At 40.5% G+C, this 19,212-nt stretch overlaps 1 protein-coding gene across 1 annotated transcript in view; it reads right to left on the bottom strand.

Annotated features, from left to right (window-relative positions):
• LOC101648882 (prolylcarboxypeptidase) overlaps window positions 1-19,212 on the bottom strand; it is a 72,636-nt gene that overhangs the window by 13,519 nt on the left and 39,905 nt on the right. Inside the window, exons 4-8 of the mRNA XM_004708856.2 lie at window positions 14,782-14,963; window positions 14,417-14,574; window positions 12,660-12,832; window positions 3,215-3,379; window positions 1,203-1,390 (exon numbers count right to left, since the gene is read on the bottom strand). Coding sequence (XP_004708913.2) covers window positions 1,203-1,390; window positions 3,215-3,379; window positions 12,660-12,832; window positions 14,417-14,574; window positions 14,782-14,963 — 866 coding nt within the window. The remainder of the gene's footprint in view (window positions 1-1,202; window positions 1,391-3,214; window positions 3,380-12,659; window positions 12,833-14,416; window positions 14,575-14,781; window positions 14,964-19,212) is intronic.

Below are 19,212 nucleotides of genomic sequence, written 5' to 3'. Positions count from 1 at the left end.
AAAATAATAATTTTTAAATTATCAAGGGTTCATGAGGGAGGGGGGTGGGGGAGGGGGGGAATGAGCTGATACCAAGGGCTCAAGTAGAAAGAAAATGATGATGGTAACAAATGTACAAATGTGCTTGACACAATGGATGGATGGATGGATTGTGTTAAGAGCTGTATAAGCCCCCAATAAAATGATTTTTTAAAAGATGAAAATAATAATTTATACATTATCAAGCATTCACGAGAAAGGGAAGGTGGGGGAAGGGAGGGGAAAAAATAAGGAGTTGACACCAAGGGCTCAAGTAGAAGGAAAATGTAGGATGATGGCAACATATGTACAAATGTGCTTGACACAATGGATTTATGGATTGTGATAAGAGCTGTAAGAGCATCCAATAAGATAATTAAATTTTTAAAAAATCCTCACAAATGGACCAATAAATGGATAAATGGAGAGAAGAAAAAAAAAAGTAATGCACCAAAGAAGAAAAACCAATAGTTTTGAAGTCAGGCAGGCCAAGGATGAAATCTGGCTTTATCGCTTAGTAACTCAAACAAGCTGATTGAGCTTTGCCATGGAAACTGAACACTGTGACCTTCAATTTCCTCATCACTAAAAAAGGGACTCACGTCTCCTTCACAGGGTTGTTGTGGGGACCCAGTTAGGTAACTTACGCCTGTTACAGTGCTAACACAGTCTGTTAGTCACTTCAAAGTGTTCCTTGAATACATGCTAAAATCTTTTATAATCATCATTAATAATAATAAAATAAATTGTGAGAGGAGCGAATACTAGGGGCTCAAGTAGAAAGCAAATGTTTTGAGAATGATGAGGGAAACAAATGTACAAAAGTGCTTGACACAATAAATGTATGTGTGGAGTCTGATAAGAGTTGTACAAGCCCCCAATAACAAGATTTAATTATTTTTTTAAAAAAGGTAAATTGTGAAAATAGCTCAGACTTCATTTTGTGCTACCGAGGTTTTTGTTTTGCTTTATGGTTACTTGCGCTTAAGCCTTAAGTCCCTTGGTAAAAGGAGAGTATAACTTTTTTCCAGCATCCTCTGTACTTCAAGGAAAAGGAAGACCTAATGGCTCTGCTGTTGTCGTCTCTATCGTTTTACTGGCTAGCATTTTCATGGTTCTAGCACCGGAGATCGTCTACAAATGTCTCCTCCATCAACGCAGACTCCCCACCACCAAACACTCACCTGAAAACGATGTTCTTGTGGGACTTAATGTTTCTGCCTCCATACATCGTACTGATCCAAGAAGGCCTGGGTGTCACACCCCACTGTTTAAAACAGTCTTCAGCTAACTCCTTCGGCTTCCATGCGTGGGGTTCGAACATGTCACTGACACCAGTGGTACAGAGGGGCATGATTATTTCTGTACAGGCCTGAAAGGCAAACCAGGAGAGAATTCAAAAAGAAAAGGAAGTGGGGAGATGTGTCTGAAGCCATACACTCATTTAGTAGCACCTGGTTTTGAACTCAGGTGGACTGGCTTCAACCCCCCCTATCTACCTCTGTGCCATGCAGCCTCTCATTGTTCAATGGAAGTGTGGCTGAAAAGTCATGGAAGTTAAGACTATCTATCCCTTCTTTGTAAACATTGTTTCATTCACAGCTATTGTTATACTTACATTGTTTCATTCACATCTAGTTATACTGAACTCTCAAAACAAATCTGGGAAGTAAATATTATTATTGTTTCCCAACAGTTTTATTGATACATAATTCTTATATACAATTCACCAGTTCAATCACATCAAGAAGACTTGTACAATCATCATCAAAATCAGTTTTAAAGCATTTTCTTCATTCTTGTACTAATCCTTAATAGCTCACCATTTTTCCCCAACACCCCCTGTCATATCCCCAACGAACCATTAATCCAGTTACTGTTTCTATAGATTTACCTACACTGGATTTCATATACAGAAAAATATTAAAAAACAAAAATAACAACAATAACAAAGTAAAACATGAAAATTTCAATAAAAAAGAAAGGAAAAAAATATTAAAAACTAGAACAAATTTAAATGGACCATAAGGGAGATCAAATGATGGGGTACTAAATTTTAGCCTCACTGCATCTGTAGCAATCCACTTTCTAATGCAGTGGTTCTCAACCTTCCTAATGCCGTGACCCTTTAATACAGTTCTTTATGGTTGTGGTGACCCCCCCCAACCATAAAATTATTTTCGTTGCTGCTTCATAACTATAATTTTGCTACTGTCATGAATTGGGTGACCCCTATAAAAGAGTTGTTCGACCCCCATAGGTGTCAGGACCCACAGGTTGAGAACCGCTGTATGCATTCTCTGTGTTAGCAAGGCTATTCACATCCCTGGTCCATGGTCAGGGGAGATTGATTAGTAAATGTTATTATTAATCTCACCATAGAAACTGAGGCTCAGAAAGGGTCAATGGTTTACACTAATAACAGTGAATACAAGAAAGAAGAAACTGTTCTAAAATTGATTGTGGTAATGATTTTACAACTCTTCTTGATATGATTTAACTATTGAATTGTATGATATGTACATGAAGTGCCAGTAAAACTGCTTTTAAAAAAAGTCAAGGCTTCTTTTCTGTCAAGAGCCTTGGTGAGGCAACGGTTAAAGCACTTGGCTGCCAACCAAAGTTGGTGGTTCAGACTTACCAGCCTCTCCCCATTGGAGAAAGCTGTGGCGATCCTCTTTTGTACAAACTGATGGCCTTGGAAGCCGTGGGGCAGTCTACTCTAGAGAATCCCATAGAGTCACCATGAGTGGGGATCACCTCAACAATGGGTGGGTCTTTTGTGTGTCCATAAAATGCTTTCTTCATAGAACTTCTTAGCATATAGTTAACCTGTCTTTCTCACCAGGCTGTACTTAATAGTGAGGCCATGTTTCATTTATCTTATGGAACCTAGAACAATGACTGATATTTAGTAAGTACACAATAGACAAAGGGGCTTCAAAAAGGTCATGGAAAAGTAGAATTGAAAAATAATGGAACTTTTCCATGAACTTTTTGGTGCCTCCCCATATATACATTCTTTATAATGACTACTAAAGACACGAATGAACAAGGACACTTATCCATGGTCTCACAGTGTAGCATGAAAAAGCCCAGATATGGATACAAGTTAGGTGATAAAGTATATTTTCTGTTACAGCATAACTGTATCAGTGAAAGGCAAGTTCTACTTGGGGAAACTGTCCACACTTACCTGATAGCTCCAACCCAAGGACCCCAGATTGCTAGTGGTAGTCTCTGAGATGTTCAGGCATTTCGCCTGGCCTGAATGATTGTAATATACATTCAGAGCTTTGAAAAGATCAAGCATCAGCACTTGATCAGATACTTTGGGATCTTTTAAATGTTTGCATACTGCCTGCCAAAGAGACAAAAGAAAGAATCACCAGAATATTAGGACAAAACCGTTTGGGGTGGGTGGGGGATGGGGGGGGGGTTAAATCTGATTTATTTTACCATTAAGCATTTAAGTATCTAAGTCCTCTTGAGAGTGCCCCTTCATAAATTAATAAGCTCTTCAATAACTCCCTGGCTACAGAAATGGTTCTTTACAGGGTGAGCAGACCTGCAAAGTCCTGCCTTGCCCCCTACCTTCCTCTTGGGCAGCCCTCATGCTAATCTATGGAAACTGTCCCTCCCCACCCCAGCCTCCTTCCCTTTTTTGCCTTTGCTCCTCCTGGCATGGCCTTCTCCCAGCTTCTGGGAAACACAGAACTCAGGAAATATCACCTCCTCTCTCAGGCCTGCCTTAGCAATGCCCCGAAGTAGCAAAGAATCAGCCACTTCCTTTGTTGTGACTAGTTCTACCAGAGTTGAATCCTCGTGTAATAATTTTAGCTGGTCTTTGTTCCAGAACTCCAGGACAACTCCCTCAACGCTTGGCAACTAAATGTTTGCTAACTAAATGACTACATTTTTATGGCAATGCAAAATGTATAAAAATTTCTCATTGAAAAACTATATCAAGTGCCAACATGAGTGGTGTGGTTAAAAAAAAAAAGTACCAGGTCACTTCCCAGCTCCCAGATATTTTAACTACAGTTTAAAATCAACGCTGGAACTTCTAGCACTGAAAATCAGAGGTCATAGACTCCTACCTGAGTAACAACCACAGCAATAACAATAGTAGACACACATTAGTCCTGGGTTTACAAGCATTATGTGACTTCACCCGCAAATAACCCCATAGATCTATTATCTGCTATTACACATGAAATGGAGACTTAAATCACATTATTCAGGGTCTCTCTGGTCATAAAACATATATCTTGCCCTTTAGGTTACACAGCTGTGGAAATACTCTCTTGAAAAACTGCAAATAGCCCATTGGAAGGAAAATACATTACACTATCATCGTCTTCTAACATCTTGACATGATTTTACTAATCCGGTTTTTTCCTGTTTCATAAGAAAAAGATATACACCATGGAGAAGTCATGAGGCAAAAAGAACCTAGTCCGGAGAAGGAGGAGCCAGAAAAGGAGGCAGCTCAGCTCCCGCACCGCAAAGCCGAGATTCTGGAGAGCCCAAGTAAGGAGGGCCTGAGCTGAGGACGCGTTCCCAGCTGGGAAAGGCTGGCTGTCACTGAGAATGGAAATGAATGAGCAGCTGGGAGGCAACTCTTCATCCAGTTCTGCCTGTGACCTGCTTCCCGGAACACCTTCCTGAGTGAAAAGAAACTCAACACCACCCCTTAAGGCCCCCCCACCCCAAATTCATTGTAAGGGAAAATTCAAGGCCTTTCCCCCAAAATATCATAGTTCTATGGAATGTTAGTTGGTACTTTGTGAATTAAAAAAAAAAAAGTTTTGTTAATTAAAACAGTCTCAGGCAATGCTGCACGGACAAACATGAATAGCTCTCTTGCTGGCAGGGTGCTTCAGAGCCGGGAACATCTCACTACAGTTGATGTTAGCCAAAATGCCAGGAAGCGATGCCTTTGACATCTTACCACCACCGTCATTTTCTAAAAGAGAGCAGGAAGCTGTTGGAAGTGCCGAATGTGAGAAAGTCAGAAATGTATTTCAGATGTTACCTGCTCCTTTAAGAAGTTGCGACGAGAGCAGGAGACACCCCAGGGTTGGTTGGTGTAGCCCTGCTGCCAGGTGCCACCGAGTCATGGTGACATACATACTAGAGTGGGAGCCCCCCCAGGGCTTTTAGAGTATAATCTTGATGGGAGCAGATAGACAAATCCTTCTCCCACACAGCTGTCAAATGTGTACAAAGCCCTAACCTTTCCATTTGTGCTTAACCTTGGCACCATCAGTGTTCATATGCATAAAGAAACAGAACTGAGTTAAAATGTGAGTTCAGTCAGAAATACTCCAGAAAATACAACCATCAAGACCTAATCATGGAATGTGCTATCATAGTAGTTCATTGCAACAGTTGGTCACCATTCTTTCCTGATCTGGACACCTATAGTGGGCTCAGCTTCTCCAAACTGCAGCACAAACCACAGAATAGACACCCAGAATGCAGAGAGAGGCATCCTGTTCAGACACAGCACGGTAGGTGAGGCAGAGTGACAAAGCGAGTGAGGCAAGGGCACCAGGGGAGACTAATACACAGCACCAAGTGGACTGAACTCCGGAAAGGAAGAATGGCAGTGAGTGTGACTCACATGCTGGCACCAGTTCCCCTCTCAGAGCGGGAACACTGGGCCTCTGTCAGGCAAAGAAAAGGAGTCCCCATGAATAGCCATCTCTGCAAACAGCAGTTACTGTCACTGCTCAAAAGACATAAGCATGGCTGGTAACTGGCACTGGCTGACACTACTGGGTTTCAGCAGCCCCGGTTGAACAGACTGGATACCCTGGTCAGAAACTTTGGGCTTACTGACAGAAATATCAGGTCCCAATTAAAGCAGTCATGCTGAGTCCACGGTCATCAGTGGAGTCAGATTACCCTCAGAGCACTGGGTCCGGCTCCTGTAAGAAGCACGCTGAGCAGCCTGAAAAAGATCCAGAGCACAAGATGGATTGGGAATTGAGAAACACTTGAAGTATCCCTATAACTGGTGGTCATTGTCAACCTATCACTCTTACAAATTAATAAACAGCCCTGGGGATAACTATTTCCACATATGCTTCATTGTTTTCTTGAGATAAAGTCTTAACTTGCTGGTTTGAAGCAAATAAACATTGTAAAGACATCTGCTTGTTGCTCTTTTTAGGTACTGTTGAGGCCAACACAGAGCAGCTCCCGCCCAACAGAGCCAAGCCCTGCCCGGTGCTGTGTCAGCCTCATTGTCTTGATGCTGGAGCCCATGAAGCGGACACCGTGTCAGGCCACCTCACCCACGGTTTTCTTCTCCCTGACCAAGCATGAGCTCCTTTCCCAGGATTTCTCTCTCCTGATGTCATGTCCAAAGTTGTGAGACAAAGTCTCACTCTCTAGCTTCTATGACATTCTTGGCTAAATTTTTCTAGGACAGGTTTGTTAGTTCTTCTGTAAGCTCCTGGTACTTTCAATATTCTTCACCAGCACTACAATTCAAATCTATCTATTTTTCTTTGGTCTTACTTATACAATGCCCACCTTTCATGTGCATATGAGGCGATTAGAAATACCATGCTCATAGGTGGTCCTTAGTCCTAAAAGTGATGTTCTCAAAGTGACAAGAGACTTTTGATATATCCTGTCAAAGTGCCTTAAGGAAAGGACCAATTTATAATTCTACCGGTGTATTAAATTAGGAGGCCTGAAATTTGTTTTACAAAATATTCACACATTTACTATGATAATTTTATTTTACATGGTTCTAAACTTTCTAACTCAAAGATGCAGTTTAAAAAGCACCATATTTTAGCATAAAAACATAATTTCTACATATCCCTATGCATTTCCTTAAAGAATTAGATAATAAAGAGTGAGTGAAGTTACAATATATATATATATATATATATATATATATATATATATATATATATATATATACACACACACACACACATATAATTCAGACTAAGAACTCTGCATTATTCCCATGCTTATTCAAAGATTAGCAGTTCAAAAGAAGCTATTAACAGACTTTTATAAAAGATCCATAAGGTGCATAAAATTTAAGTAAATAGCAAATTCAACTTTATGAAAATGCCATTTTTATAGTCAAATAGTGTAAAATATCAGCAATTTTGGCTCAATTTCATATGATACTCATTTTGGTTTAACCCTGTCAACTTATAGATATTACCTACTTGATGAGGGCAAGCCCATGGAGCTACGATCAAATCATAGACAAAGAGAAGAGTCTGAGAACCACTACTTTCTTGAAAAATACTCAATAGGTAGCCTCAGCTCTGTAATTTCTTTTTCTTTTGTGGGCACTGGAAAAAAGGTTTTGCCTACCATTCTCTACCTAAGGTATACCATTCCTCCTTATGCCCTAAATGCACAGAAATGGATCACCTAGAGCTGCGGAAGCTACTGGTACAATTATTGAATACTCCTTGTGGCCTGGCACTTTCCTGACATTAACTAAAAGAAGTGACATAATGGTCGTTCCTATTTCGCAAAGCGAAAAGTAAGCTCTAGGAGGTTCAGCTACAGGTAATCAACTTAAAAACTGTAAACATAAGCCCTGAGCCCACAAAGTCCTGATAAAATGATCTGTTTTCTTAATGTTATGATAATAATAACCTACCCCATAATAGGCAAAAGTTAGCATTTGTAACAATAAACGTCTCCTGAGCTGCCAGGCTGCTGGGTGGAATGAGCTAAAGAAAGGAGGGCTAAAATAAAGCAGAGGTGGTGACAGTTGGCATCCTGAAAGGGGCCACCATCAGTGCTAGGGAGTAAGCAGGACCCGCGGACCTGGGCCCAGGTCCCAGGCCCAAGGGATAACAGAGACAGACCAGAGAGATCTCTGAGATAGGACACTCAAGTGCCCAGAGCCCACAGGACCCCATGTCAGCTGACTGGCACGTATTCAATCCTTTTTCCATACCCTCACCTCAGTAAGCACAGGCTGACTGCGTGTGGTGGGATCAGTGGTGAGTGGCTGGCAGAACTACAATTTAACACCGAGGGAAATGGCTGGCCTGGATGACAAGACCCCAGAGAAAGCACTGGATTGTCAATTCTTGTAGAGCGGACCAGTAGTATACATTGATAACCCTGGGATGCTTGGCGGAGAGATGAGCAGAGAGACCAAATGAGCAATGAACTCCCCACCCCCCCACCCACACACACAGACTGGTGGCACTCAGGCCTTCCCATCCATGTCAGAAGCAATGTAATACAGAAAGAAGCTAACTGCAGGAAGCACTGTTGTGCTTGCAGGGAGCAACTTCAAGGAGCACATTAGGTCAGTAGGGTGGCCCCTTACCCCTAACAAAGCCACCAAGAGCATTTTAGGGTTGTCAAAGAGATGAGCCAGAGTCACCCATCCTGAAAACAGAGTGAGGGCAGGAGAGGAGGGAGCCCTGAGGATATGATGGGGGCAAGTGGCACTTGGGCACTGAAAGACCAGCAGCCCTCCCCTGAAGGAGGCCATGGGAGCTGAATTCTCCTGAGGTAACCTAATGGGAAGGAGAGCACTAACAGCCAACCTCAGCAATGTCTTGCAGGATACTCTGAGTACTTGCAGGATACTCTCAGTGAGGTGATGTCGTCATCCTCCACTTTTGCAAAGCACCAATTTTTTGCATACTGACCTAGTCTTTGGAACCTAGCCATGCCAATAAGTAAGGAATGAGTGTAATAATAATTATTATACAGTAGCCAATGTTAAATGAGCACTGCACACCAAGTCCTATTGAATCCTCATAGCAACTCTAATAAGCATTACAATTACAATTATCTCCCATTTTGCAGGTGAGGAAACTAAAGCACAGAGAGGGTAAGGCAGCTGCCCAAAGCAAAAGAAGGGGCAAGTAGCACAGCCAAGATGCAAATGTAGACTGACCGGAGCTTGCACTCACAGCCCCGGCAGCACACATCCGCCACTTTACAAGTTATAGTGTAAGAGGACAAGAGCACAAACGGTACTTAAACACACCTTTCAGGTTTATTTTTTCTTTAACAAATACTTAGATTCTTAGATTGTCCTTATATTTTTCCAAATATATTTGCTTTAGGTAAAAACTGAGAAGAGATCAATAAAAAAATGAAGCTTTCTGATTCTGCAACAGTAGGAGGTAAACACTGAGCTAGCAGGGTGGGTAATGCAAGCTCACAGAGGAACACTTAAAATAGACACATCTCATTCACCTTCCATTTCCCAGAGCAAATCAAGAGAATTCCCAGAGAATTCAAGACAACGATTTCAGGAGTGTTAGAAATCCACCTGAATAACTTTGATTTTAAAGAGTGTACAAACGGTGAGACAAATAAAACATTTCAGCCTTACTACCAAGCTAATCGGCTCTGTCCCCAAATATTTAGGTTCTACCTTTTGACCCCATGTCTACCAAAGAAAGTAGAGATAATGATTTGTTTAAAAACTTTAAGTGTCTCTGCCTCCAAAAATAAGTATTTGAATATGGGAAAGAAAATGAAGGGGACACAAAAAAAGTCTTAAAAAAGGAAGAAAAGAAGATAGGTTAAAAGAAAAGAAAAAGACCAACCTCCTCTCAGAGAATATGGTCCATCCACATTAAAGAAAGGATTAAGCAGATACATTCAGCTTCTCTAACAGATTTTCTTTCTCTAAGGCTTCAATACCCCTCTCACACTTGCTCAGATAATCACATTAGTTTTGTCATTAAAAGCTCCCTTTTCATAGAATGCACCTAAACCGCTTAAACCACCCAGAGAGGTCGCATACATTATCAAACAACAGGACATACGGAAGCGATTTTCCATCTTATGTCTTATTATTTCACTGTACCTATCTGCATGCTCAAATGGCGACGCTAAGAGATTTGGTGCATTATCAGCTGAAAAATGATTCCAAAATAAACACACTCTACAGTATCTTTTTTTTTTAAAGCTGCTCTTTCAACTGAGAAGAGACCTAGAATCAAAAGAGTTTTTATGCTGGTAGAATAGTCAAATGACAGAGGGATTTTCTATTTTCCTTTTATCTTCTTTGTATTCTATCAGCCAAGTCCATGATTATTTCTGCATGAATGTTGCAGCTTCTGTTAACAGTAAACAAAAGCAAATGGAGCCTGAGTGTATAAAGTCCATGGACAAATTAAAAAGAATGATACTTGAGTTGACATGGAAAATGGCATTTAGTCGCTGCCTGTGGGTCCTTCAGAATTGTACAGGTTCCAGTCAGAACTGGAATCCATCTGCTTTCTTTCTTTCATAACCCTACTGCAACATATTAGCTAACGATCCTAAGCCTGAGTCACAGACGCAGAAAAAAGGCAGACTGACTGTTTGTCAGCCCTTTAAAAAGGAGGAAGTGTTTCAGAGGGAGGAGGAATCCTGGCTAAATGGAACTATCCAAGTGAAAGAGTGGTCCCCCAACTGGGTAGTGTTCAAGGGATTAGTGGGTTGAGGGAACAGAGAAGGGGTCAAGAAAGGAGAACAGAACGAAGACTGAAAGAAAGTGATCCAAAGCTAGGAGTTTGCTAGGGGGACATTAATGGGAAAAATTCTGAAAACCAGATAGGTAACTATAGGACGAAACTGGAACTGCATAGAGGCAATGGAAGTTTGCCAAGCAAGAGGCAAAGAGTGAGGCTTATTCTGGACCTGTGCTGGCAGGAAACGGAATCAGAAGTGTAGTATAAGCAACTTAACATCCCTTCATAGGTTAAGAGAAATGGTGATGTCAGTAAGAAATAACAAGAACTAGCTCTGGGTAAAAGAACTGAAAGGTGATTGCAGGACAAAAGACACGATGGTACCTTGCCTCAAAACTAAGCTTCTGAAATGAATATATACAAAAGACAAAAAAAGGATTGTGCTAAATCACTAAGACAGGACACGCTCTTTGAAATGGACCCTATTGCTCAGAAGAAAGAAAGAGTAGAATATTTATTTACACTTAAGATTCAAAAGCAAAATACTTCAAGAGCAACTTTAAAAATTGGGGAGGAAACTAAAGTTAGACTGCTCATTCTCCCAAACGAGGTAAACCAACAAACTCAATCTTTTTCTAGATTAGGAAGTAGCAAGCTACAGCACCCAGGCCAAATCCAAACTGTTACCCTCTCTATAAATAATTATTGAGAACACAGACGAAATCATTTGCTTATGTTGTGTCTATGGCAGCCTTGGTATTACAGCTGCAGAGCTGAGAAAGTGCAACAGAGACTGTACAGTCCAGAAAGCCTAAAATATTTACTATCTGGCCTTTTACAGAAAAAAAATTGCCTGCCTGTTGTAAATAACATGGGAATTCACCATATGTTTTTATCATCTGGTAGCTTATTTGTTTTTCAGAAGGGAATAAAGATGCAAATACAATTCTCACTTTGTACAGAATGAAGTCTGAAAGCTGTCACATTTTGGGAGGTGAACTACCCCAATCATATGTTTAAGTCAAATCTCTTCCTAATTCAGTGCACTGTAGTAAAGGATCAGAGGATCTGGGCAATAGTAGAACCGAGTACAAAGCCCACTTTCCACCATCTCTTGGAGCTCACTGCCATCAAGTCAATTCCAATTCATAGTGACCACACAGGGCACGGTAGAACCGGCCCTGTGGGTTCCCAAGACTGTAACCCACTATGATACAGCCAGGGCTCTTCCACCATCTCTTAGTTAAGTTTAGTTTCTTCTCTGTAAAACTGAGATTATGCCTTTCCCCCACATAGCATCTTCCTTAGGAATAATTATGATCACATATATGAAAGTACTTTATAGATAAATATACTATACTTACTGCCAGAGTCATATCAACTCATAGAGACCCAATAGGGCAGAGGAGAACTGCCCATATAGGTTTCCAACACTGTAAATTTTGACAAGAGTAGCAAGCCTCATCTTTCTCCCATGGAGTGGATGGGAGCTTCAAACTGCTAACCTTGTGGTTGGCAGCGCAACACGTAACCCACTATGCCACCAGGGCTCCTTGATTTATAGATAATGAAGCAAAAGAAGGAGAAGGCATTATTAGCACATACACATTTAAGGAGACCGAGGGGGTTTGATTTCATGGCTCCTCATTATTTGGAGCCAGATTTTCTTAACCTGAGATAAATCTACTCTTTTTAAGACTGTTCTCTGTATTCCTCAAATTCGATTTTATTCAATATACCCTCATAAGCCACTTTAGACTGAAAGTCAGAATTTTGCTCCACCATTCTGTATGGGATGACTCCTCCCATTCTATGCAGCACTTCGGATGCGTTAGCAGTAGACTGAGTCACATGCCTAGGATAACAGCTGACATTTATTAAACATTCATCATGTCTTACGTGGCCCTACATGTTTTACACATGCCATGAAGAGTACATAAACTATGCATGCAACATGTACAGCACAAGACTTAACACAGCTATTATTCTTAATTCTGATCCATATAACTCTGTAACTTACACATTTTATCTCAATATTTCAGAAGAGGAAACAGAAAAATTCAAGGATCCGTAACCAGTAAGTCGCAGAACCCCGGATTCCAGGCCAGGTCTAACTAAATCTAAAGCCCCCGTGCCTGGACCTTCCTCTGCTGTTGAAAGTCAGAGACTGACATGGCGGGGAAAGGAGACATGCTATTGTAAAAGAAGAATTACCTTAACAGGCCACGCAGGCAAAGGCTGTAAGAAGTTACACTCATACGGGTAGTTCACCATGGCCAGGTTCACCCAGGTTTCCGAGATCCAGTCTTTCAACATCTGGATGTCGTGAAAATCTGTTAATGGGCTGCATAAGTGAAGGGCCTCAGAAAGCCAATACAAACTACTTCCTGAGAATAAAATCACATTGTTGGAATTTAATTCTTCTCAAAAAGTCAACAGAGGGCTTTATACAGCACTTGTTCTTCACTTCATATTTTAGAAAATGCAATCTTCCATTTCACCAACAATGTTTCCACAACATTCAATAAACGATTTTTAAAGCAAGTGACTGGGTAAGCTCACAAAAGACAAGGCACATATCTTACCAGAATTAGTATTCTGAATTATCCCACTTTCTTTTAAGAACCGATTTTCTATTGTAATTTTAAAATTACATCTCAAAGAACTGATACGAACCAATAAGCTAGAGGCAAACAACATTATTTTTAAATTGGGCCCTTAAATGATCATTCACAAATAAAATACTTAAATGGAAAATGTAAAAGTACTCAATCTTATTAGTCATCAAGCAAAAGCAAATTTGAAGCATAATATCATATCATTACAAACTCATCCTGGAGGGTACTACTTAACTGGATGGTACACGAAAAACAACACAGCCATCAGAATAGTGGAAATGAAAAGGTCTGGTGTTGGTTCTGATGTAAAGGAACTAAAATGCTATAAATTATGGGTGTGAAGACAATTTGGTAAAATTATTTTTGAAAACTATTAAGTAGTATCTTCCAAAGCTCAATATACACATATATTTTGGCACAGTATTTCCATTCATAGATCGATATCCAACTAGACAAATTTGATAATAGTAGCACTTAGCACAATGGCCAAAGTCTACAACAGCTCATTGCAATGTCCATTATGGGGAGAATGGCCTAGAGATATAAACTGTACAATAATAAGCTTATTCTAGGAGCCCTAGTGGCACCTAGGTGATGTGCTAACCTCAAAGTTGGTGGTTCAATCCCACCAGTTGCTCCACAGGAGAAAACGAGGCTCTCTGTTCCCATAAAGAGTTACATCTTAGGGAACTCTATACAGTGTTATTATGAGTCAGAAGCAACTCAAGGGCAGTGGGTTTGGGTTATATTCATTCTATGGAATACTATATAGCAAGGAGAATGTATAAATGCAAACAAAATAAAAGGATGAATCTAACAAATGGCGGTGTCAACCAAAAGATAAAAAACATAAAATACACTCATATGTGATTTCAATTGCTAAATGATCTCAATGACTCTATGATTTTAATTTCTAGAAAATTCAAGAATAGGAAAAATTCATCTACGGTTCTAGAAGTCAGACTAGTCATCCCTCTGGTGGATGTGAAGGGGGTGACTAAAAGGGGTAAGATAGGATATCTGCGGTGCTAAATACTAGTCACACTACATCTTTGCTTTGTGTAAATCCATTAAGCTGTAGCTGCTGATATTTGTTCAATTTTGTATGTATGCTATAAAAACAAAAACTCACTGCCGTTGAGTTGATTTCAACTCATGGCAACTCTATAGGACAGGGAAGACCTGTCCCTGTGGGTTTCTGAGACTGTCACTCTTTACAGGAGTTCTCCTGAGGAGCTCCTGGTGGCCTTGAACTGCTGACTTTGCAGTTAGCAGACCAACATGAAACCACTCTGCCACACACAGACTACACACCACACACGCACACATTCCAACTTCCTGACAAAAACTTACTTGAAGCTCCAAGTTTATCAATGACACCCCACGATCTGCGGATGTTTTCCGGACAATGTGGGCTACTTCTCTTAAAATCTCTGGTAACAATCTCCATAAACATGGCACAAGGTACCAAATTTTCAAACTGCATGATAGGAGCAGAAGCTGCAAGAGCTCTAAATGGTGAAGAAAACCAAGATGGAAAAAAGGGGGAAAATGTAACTCAATTATCATTTTAAAGTTGACACTGAGATCAAACTAAAATGATGAGAAAACTAGAAGTGTCTGTACAGAAGAATGGGAAATATTGTACCTGAGACGAATCTCTAAGTTTGCTTTGACAATCACTAAGAACTACCTGTGGCCAACAGAAACACACTCACCCAACTATCATATGAGGGTACTTCATCCTGAACCATGCTGCTAGCATGCCACCATAAGAGCCCCCGATTGCAATGACAGGCTGGTTCTTAACTCCTGGAATTGTGTGTTTCAAGTAGTTGACTATCTCTGCAAAATCAGCCAGGGCTTGTTCTGATGTCAGAAAATTCAAGTGTCTGGAATCCTAAAGAAAAATAACAAAGCCATTAGTATACGTGTGTACATAATAGCAGCTTAACACAGCAAAGATCTAGGAAAGAGCCCGAGTCCGATAAGCTTTTATCTAAATCGAACTTCTAGGCAATTGAGCGAGTATGGCCTGTGAAAGCAGTAGTAGTTCTGATTTCAACAGCTCAAGAGAAGATGGTTTAAGATCACAACGTACCTTGCACTCATATGTCATTTCTACTAAATGTCATTTTCTAAAGATTTTGCTAAGGCTGTAGAAACTGTTTTCACGGTAGGATGTATAGCTGAAGGAGGCTTAGGGGCACAGTGGTTAAACACTTGGCTGTTAATTAACATACAAGTTGGCAACTTGAACCCACCTCTTTCACAGTGAGAGGAAAAACCTGGTGATCTGTCCTTGTAAAGATTTTAGCCTAGGGAATGCCATGCAACTAAGTGTAGCAATCAACTTGACAGCATACAGCATCATATACAGTTGTTAGTCGGGGTAGACTAGAGAAACAAATCCATAGAAACACATATATATATATGAGTTTTATATAAAGGGTAATTGTATATTAAGAATGCATCCCAACCCAGTTCAGTCCAAGCCCATAAGTCCGATATTAGCCCATATGCCCCATACAATCTATAAAGTCCTCTTCAGACTCATGAAACACATGCAATGATGCCGAATGCAGGACAGTCACAGGCGAGTGGGTAGAAAGTCTTTGGATCCAGTGGCGGTGTAAGCATATCAGCACTGGCAGGGGTCTCCACATAGCTTCTCCAACTTCCAAGGCTGCATCAAGGTAGGTCCGTGTGGCTTCTTCTCAGGGATGTCTCCCAGGGATCGCACGGAGTCAGCAGAGAGAAATGTCTCCCACCTCCAAGGAGGAAAATAAGATTTCCCAGAATTCTCAGGAGAAGGCCATGCCCACACAGAGGCCTCATTGGCAATGATCCGATTGACAGACTAGACTCCACCTTTTCACTAATCCTCCTCTCAAATTGACACGAGATTATGTAACTACCACAGCAGTTAAGCGAATTTTTCTCCCAATCTTTGCATATTATTTGTAACAGCTCCCATGGTACTGAAAAACTGTGTGAGCACATGAAAGGAAAGAAGCATATCAAAAAGAACCATTTTGCTAAACGTACATGAATCCCAGGACCCAGGCGGGAAATCATGTTTCTATCTAAATGATGCTTACTTCCTCACAATGGCTTTAAGACCTACAACTCCCTAATCAGATATCCATGCAAGGTAATAAGCTACAGGATAGACTTCCCCATGAAGCCTACCAAGCAAATTATTATGTTTTCTATTTATAACACAAAGGCATATTTTATTTTGTGTGTATGTATGTGTGATAAACTTCTGAGAATAAAAATAAAAGCTCTTTTGAAAACAGACTGGCTAGAAAACGAGTGGTCCAAATTCTTCTAGCTCAGAATTCCTTGAAAGCATGGTATGAGTACACTGGTGGTATGCAAATGATATTAGGTCAGACATTAGCATTTTTATCTAATGCTAATCATTTTATTTTAATGCAAATTAGAAAAATGACTAGTACATAAAGTCCTTGGTTTTGCTAACATCACTGCTTATGATGATGCTAAATGTGAAAAGTGAGTTGTTTAAAAGAGAAATATTCAAGACAAACAATTCAAGTGGCAAGTTGATACAAACAGAATCTTGAGAGTAGGACTTGAGTGATTCAGAGACGTTTTCTCTCAAATTTATTGTGGTAAACACTGAACACTCATCTTGATCTGATTGAACTATTGAATTGTATGCTATGTGGACTAAATGCCAATAAAACAATTTTTTTTAAAAAAGAAGAAAACTTTTCTAGCTCCTTAGGTGCAGACTCTGGCTAAGGTCAAAACTCCTTGTGAGAATAGCAAAGCCCAGAAGGGAACCGGAGTAGTCATGGGGGTCTCATAAAATCAAAGTGGTTATCTTTATTATATTGATTACATTGATTGGAAACACCTTATAATTCAAATATTTGAATTGTTATTGTTAGACGCCATTGAGTCAATTCTGACCCACAGCAACCCAGGCACAAGAGAACAAAACCCTGCCTGGTCCTGCACCGTCCTCACAATTGTTCTGTGCTTGAGCCCATTGTTGCAGCCCCTGTCAAGCCACCTCATTAAAGGCCTTTCTCTTTTTCACTGTCCTTCTACTTTATAGCAAACACGATGTCTTTCTCCGGAGACTGGTCTCTCCTGACAACATATTCAAAGTATGTAAGGCAAAGTCTTGCAATCCTTGCTTTTAAGGAGCATCCTGGCTGTACTTCTGCCAAGACAGACTTGGTTCTTCTTTTAGTAGTCCAGGGTACTTTCAGCATGCTTCTTCAGTCTTCCTTACTCAATATCCCACTTTCACATGCAGATTTTAGTGCTCAGTATATGAAGGGGTACCCCCAAAAGAAACCGGAATATTTTTTTCAAAGCCATGTATTTAAATTTTTTTACAAAACAACCTTATCACCTTCTAAGTACTCTACAATACACTTGTCAAATCTGTGATTCCATTCTTGGAAACAGTTTTCAAACTCATCTGTTTGGATGGCTGACAGCACCTCCCTTGTTTTTATCTTCGTGTCTTGTACGTCATCAAATTGCTGTCCTTTCATTTCCCTCTTCATTCGCAGAAACAAAATGAACTTGCACGGAGCGAGGTCAGGTGAGTAAGGTGTGTGGGGCAAGAGAGGCATGCTATTTTTTTGCCCAAAACTGGCGCACTGAGATGGCTGTGTGAGCAGGTGCATTGTTGTGGTGGCATAACCAGTCCTCTTGTCTGCCACAAATCAGAACTTTTTTGTCACACACTGTTATGCAATCTTTTCAGAACCTCTAAATAGAAAGCTTGATGAACAGTTGGACATGGTGGAACAAATTCCAAATGCACTAACCCCCTCACATCAAAAAAACAAATGAGCATCATCTTGATCTTTGATTTCACTAGATGATCTTTTGGGGGGCGAGGTGATGATGGATTGATTGATGTTTGCTTTGGCAGTTGTCAGAGCACCCTGTCTCATCACCAGTAATGACCTTGGGAAAAAAGTCTGAGTCCCTTTGAAGCTGTTCTTTCAAAGCACAGCATGTTTCCACTCAACACTTTTTCTGGGTCAGTCAGAGCCTGAGGCACACATTTTGCAGTGATCCTTCGCATTCCCACATCTTCTGTTAAAATTCGCTGAACCAGGCTCCAAGGTAGTCCAGATAACTTCCCCCATCTCTTCAATGGTCCATTGTCATCAGTCTTCGAGCACAAGTGCACAAATTTTGTTGACATTTTTGTTTATTCAGGAAGTTACGGGCATCCAGAATGAGGTTTGACATCAATCGACATTTCATCTTTTTTGAAACACGAAACCACTTGTACACTTAAGTTTTTCCCATAGTGCTGTCCTTGTAAGCTGTGTTCAACATCACAACAGTTTCTGCGGCACTTTTCCAGAGTAGGAAACAAACTTTTACAGCCGCAAGTTATTCTCTTAAATTGGCCATCACAGAAAAACGTGGTTCAGAGAAACTGCTTTTACCAAAAAAAAATTCACCGTGAACAGAGAAAACCTTCCCTGGCGACGCCACTGGGTACACTAACTGAGAGTGAATTGCTCGATGCTAGCCTAGCGCGAAAAATGCATAAAACAAAAGCTCTAGCCAGCGGAGCTTTTTTCCAGTTTTTTAAGCGTACCCCTCATATATTTCCAGTGGTAGACACAGTAATTTAAGTGTATAATTTATAAAATTGAATTGTGTGCTGGCATTTTTGAAACAATAAAAAATTCTCTGTACTATATTTAAAACAAACTCACTGCCATTAGCCTATGCAAACTCATAGCGACCCCACAGGATAGGGTAGAACTGTCCCTGTGGGTTTCCGAGACTGTAACTGTTTATCTGAATAGAAAGCCCCATCTTTCTCCCATGGAGTGTCTGGTTTCAAACTGATAACCTTGCAGTTAGCAGCCCAATGTATAATCACTAAGTCATCAGGGTTCCTACAATCTCTGTAGTCATGATTAAGAATTAGTTGGCTAACTCTTAACTTTATCTTTTTTTAAAAAAATAATTTTCGGAGTGGAGATCCCATGCCCATTAGTAGGCCACTGGAGATCCCCTTGCAGAGGGGTCTCTGGGAGGAGATGAGCCAGTCAGGGTGCGATGTAACAATGATGAGAAATACAACTTTCCTCTAGTTCCTAAATGTTTCCTCCCGCTCCCACTATCATGAC

The sequence above is a fragment of the Echinops telfairi genome, unplaced genomic scaffold (assembly GCF_000313985.2).
Source record: "Echinops telfairi isolate 266 unplaced genomic scaffold, ASM31398v2 ScPeMD7_1713;HRSCAF=2227, whole genome shotgun sequence".
NCBI lineage: Eukaryota > Metazoa > Chordata > Mammalia > Afrosoricida > Tenrecidae > Echinops > Echinops telfairi.
This window is presented reverse-complemented; position numbering and strand designations above follow the sequence as displayed.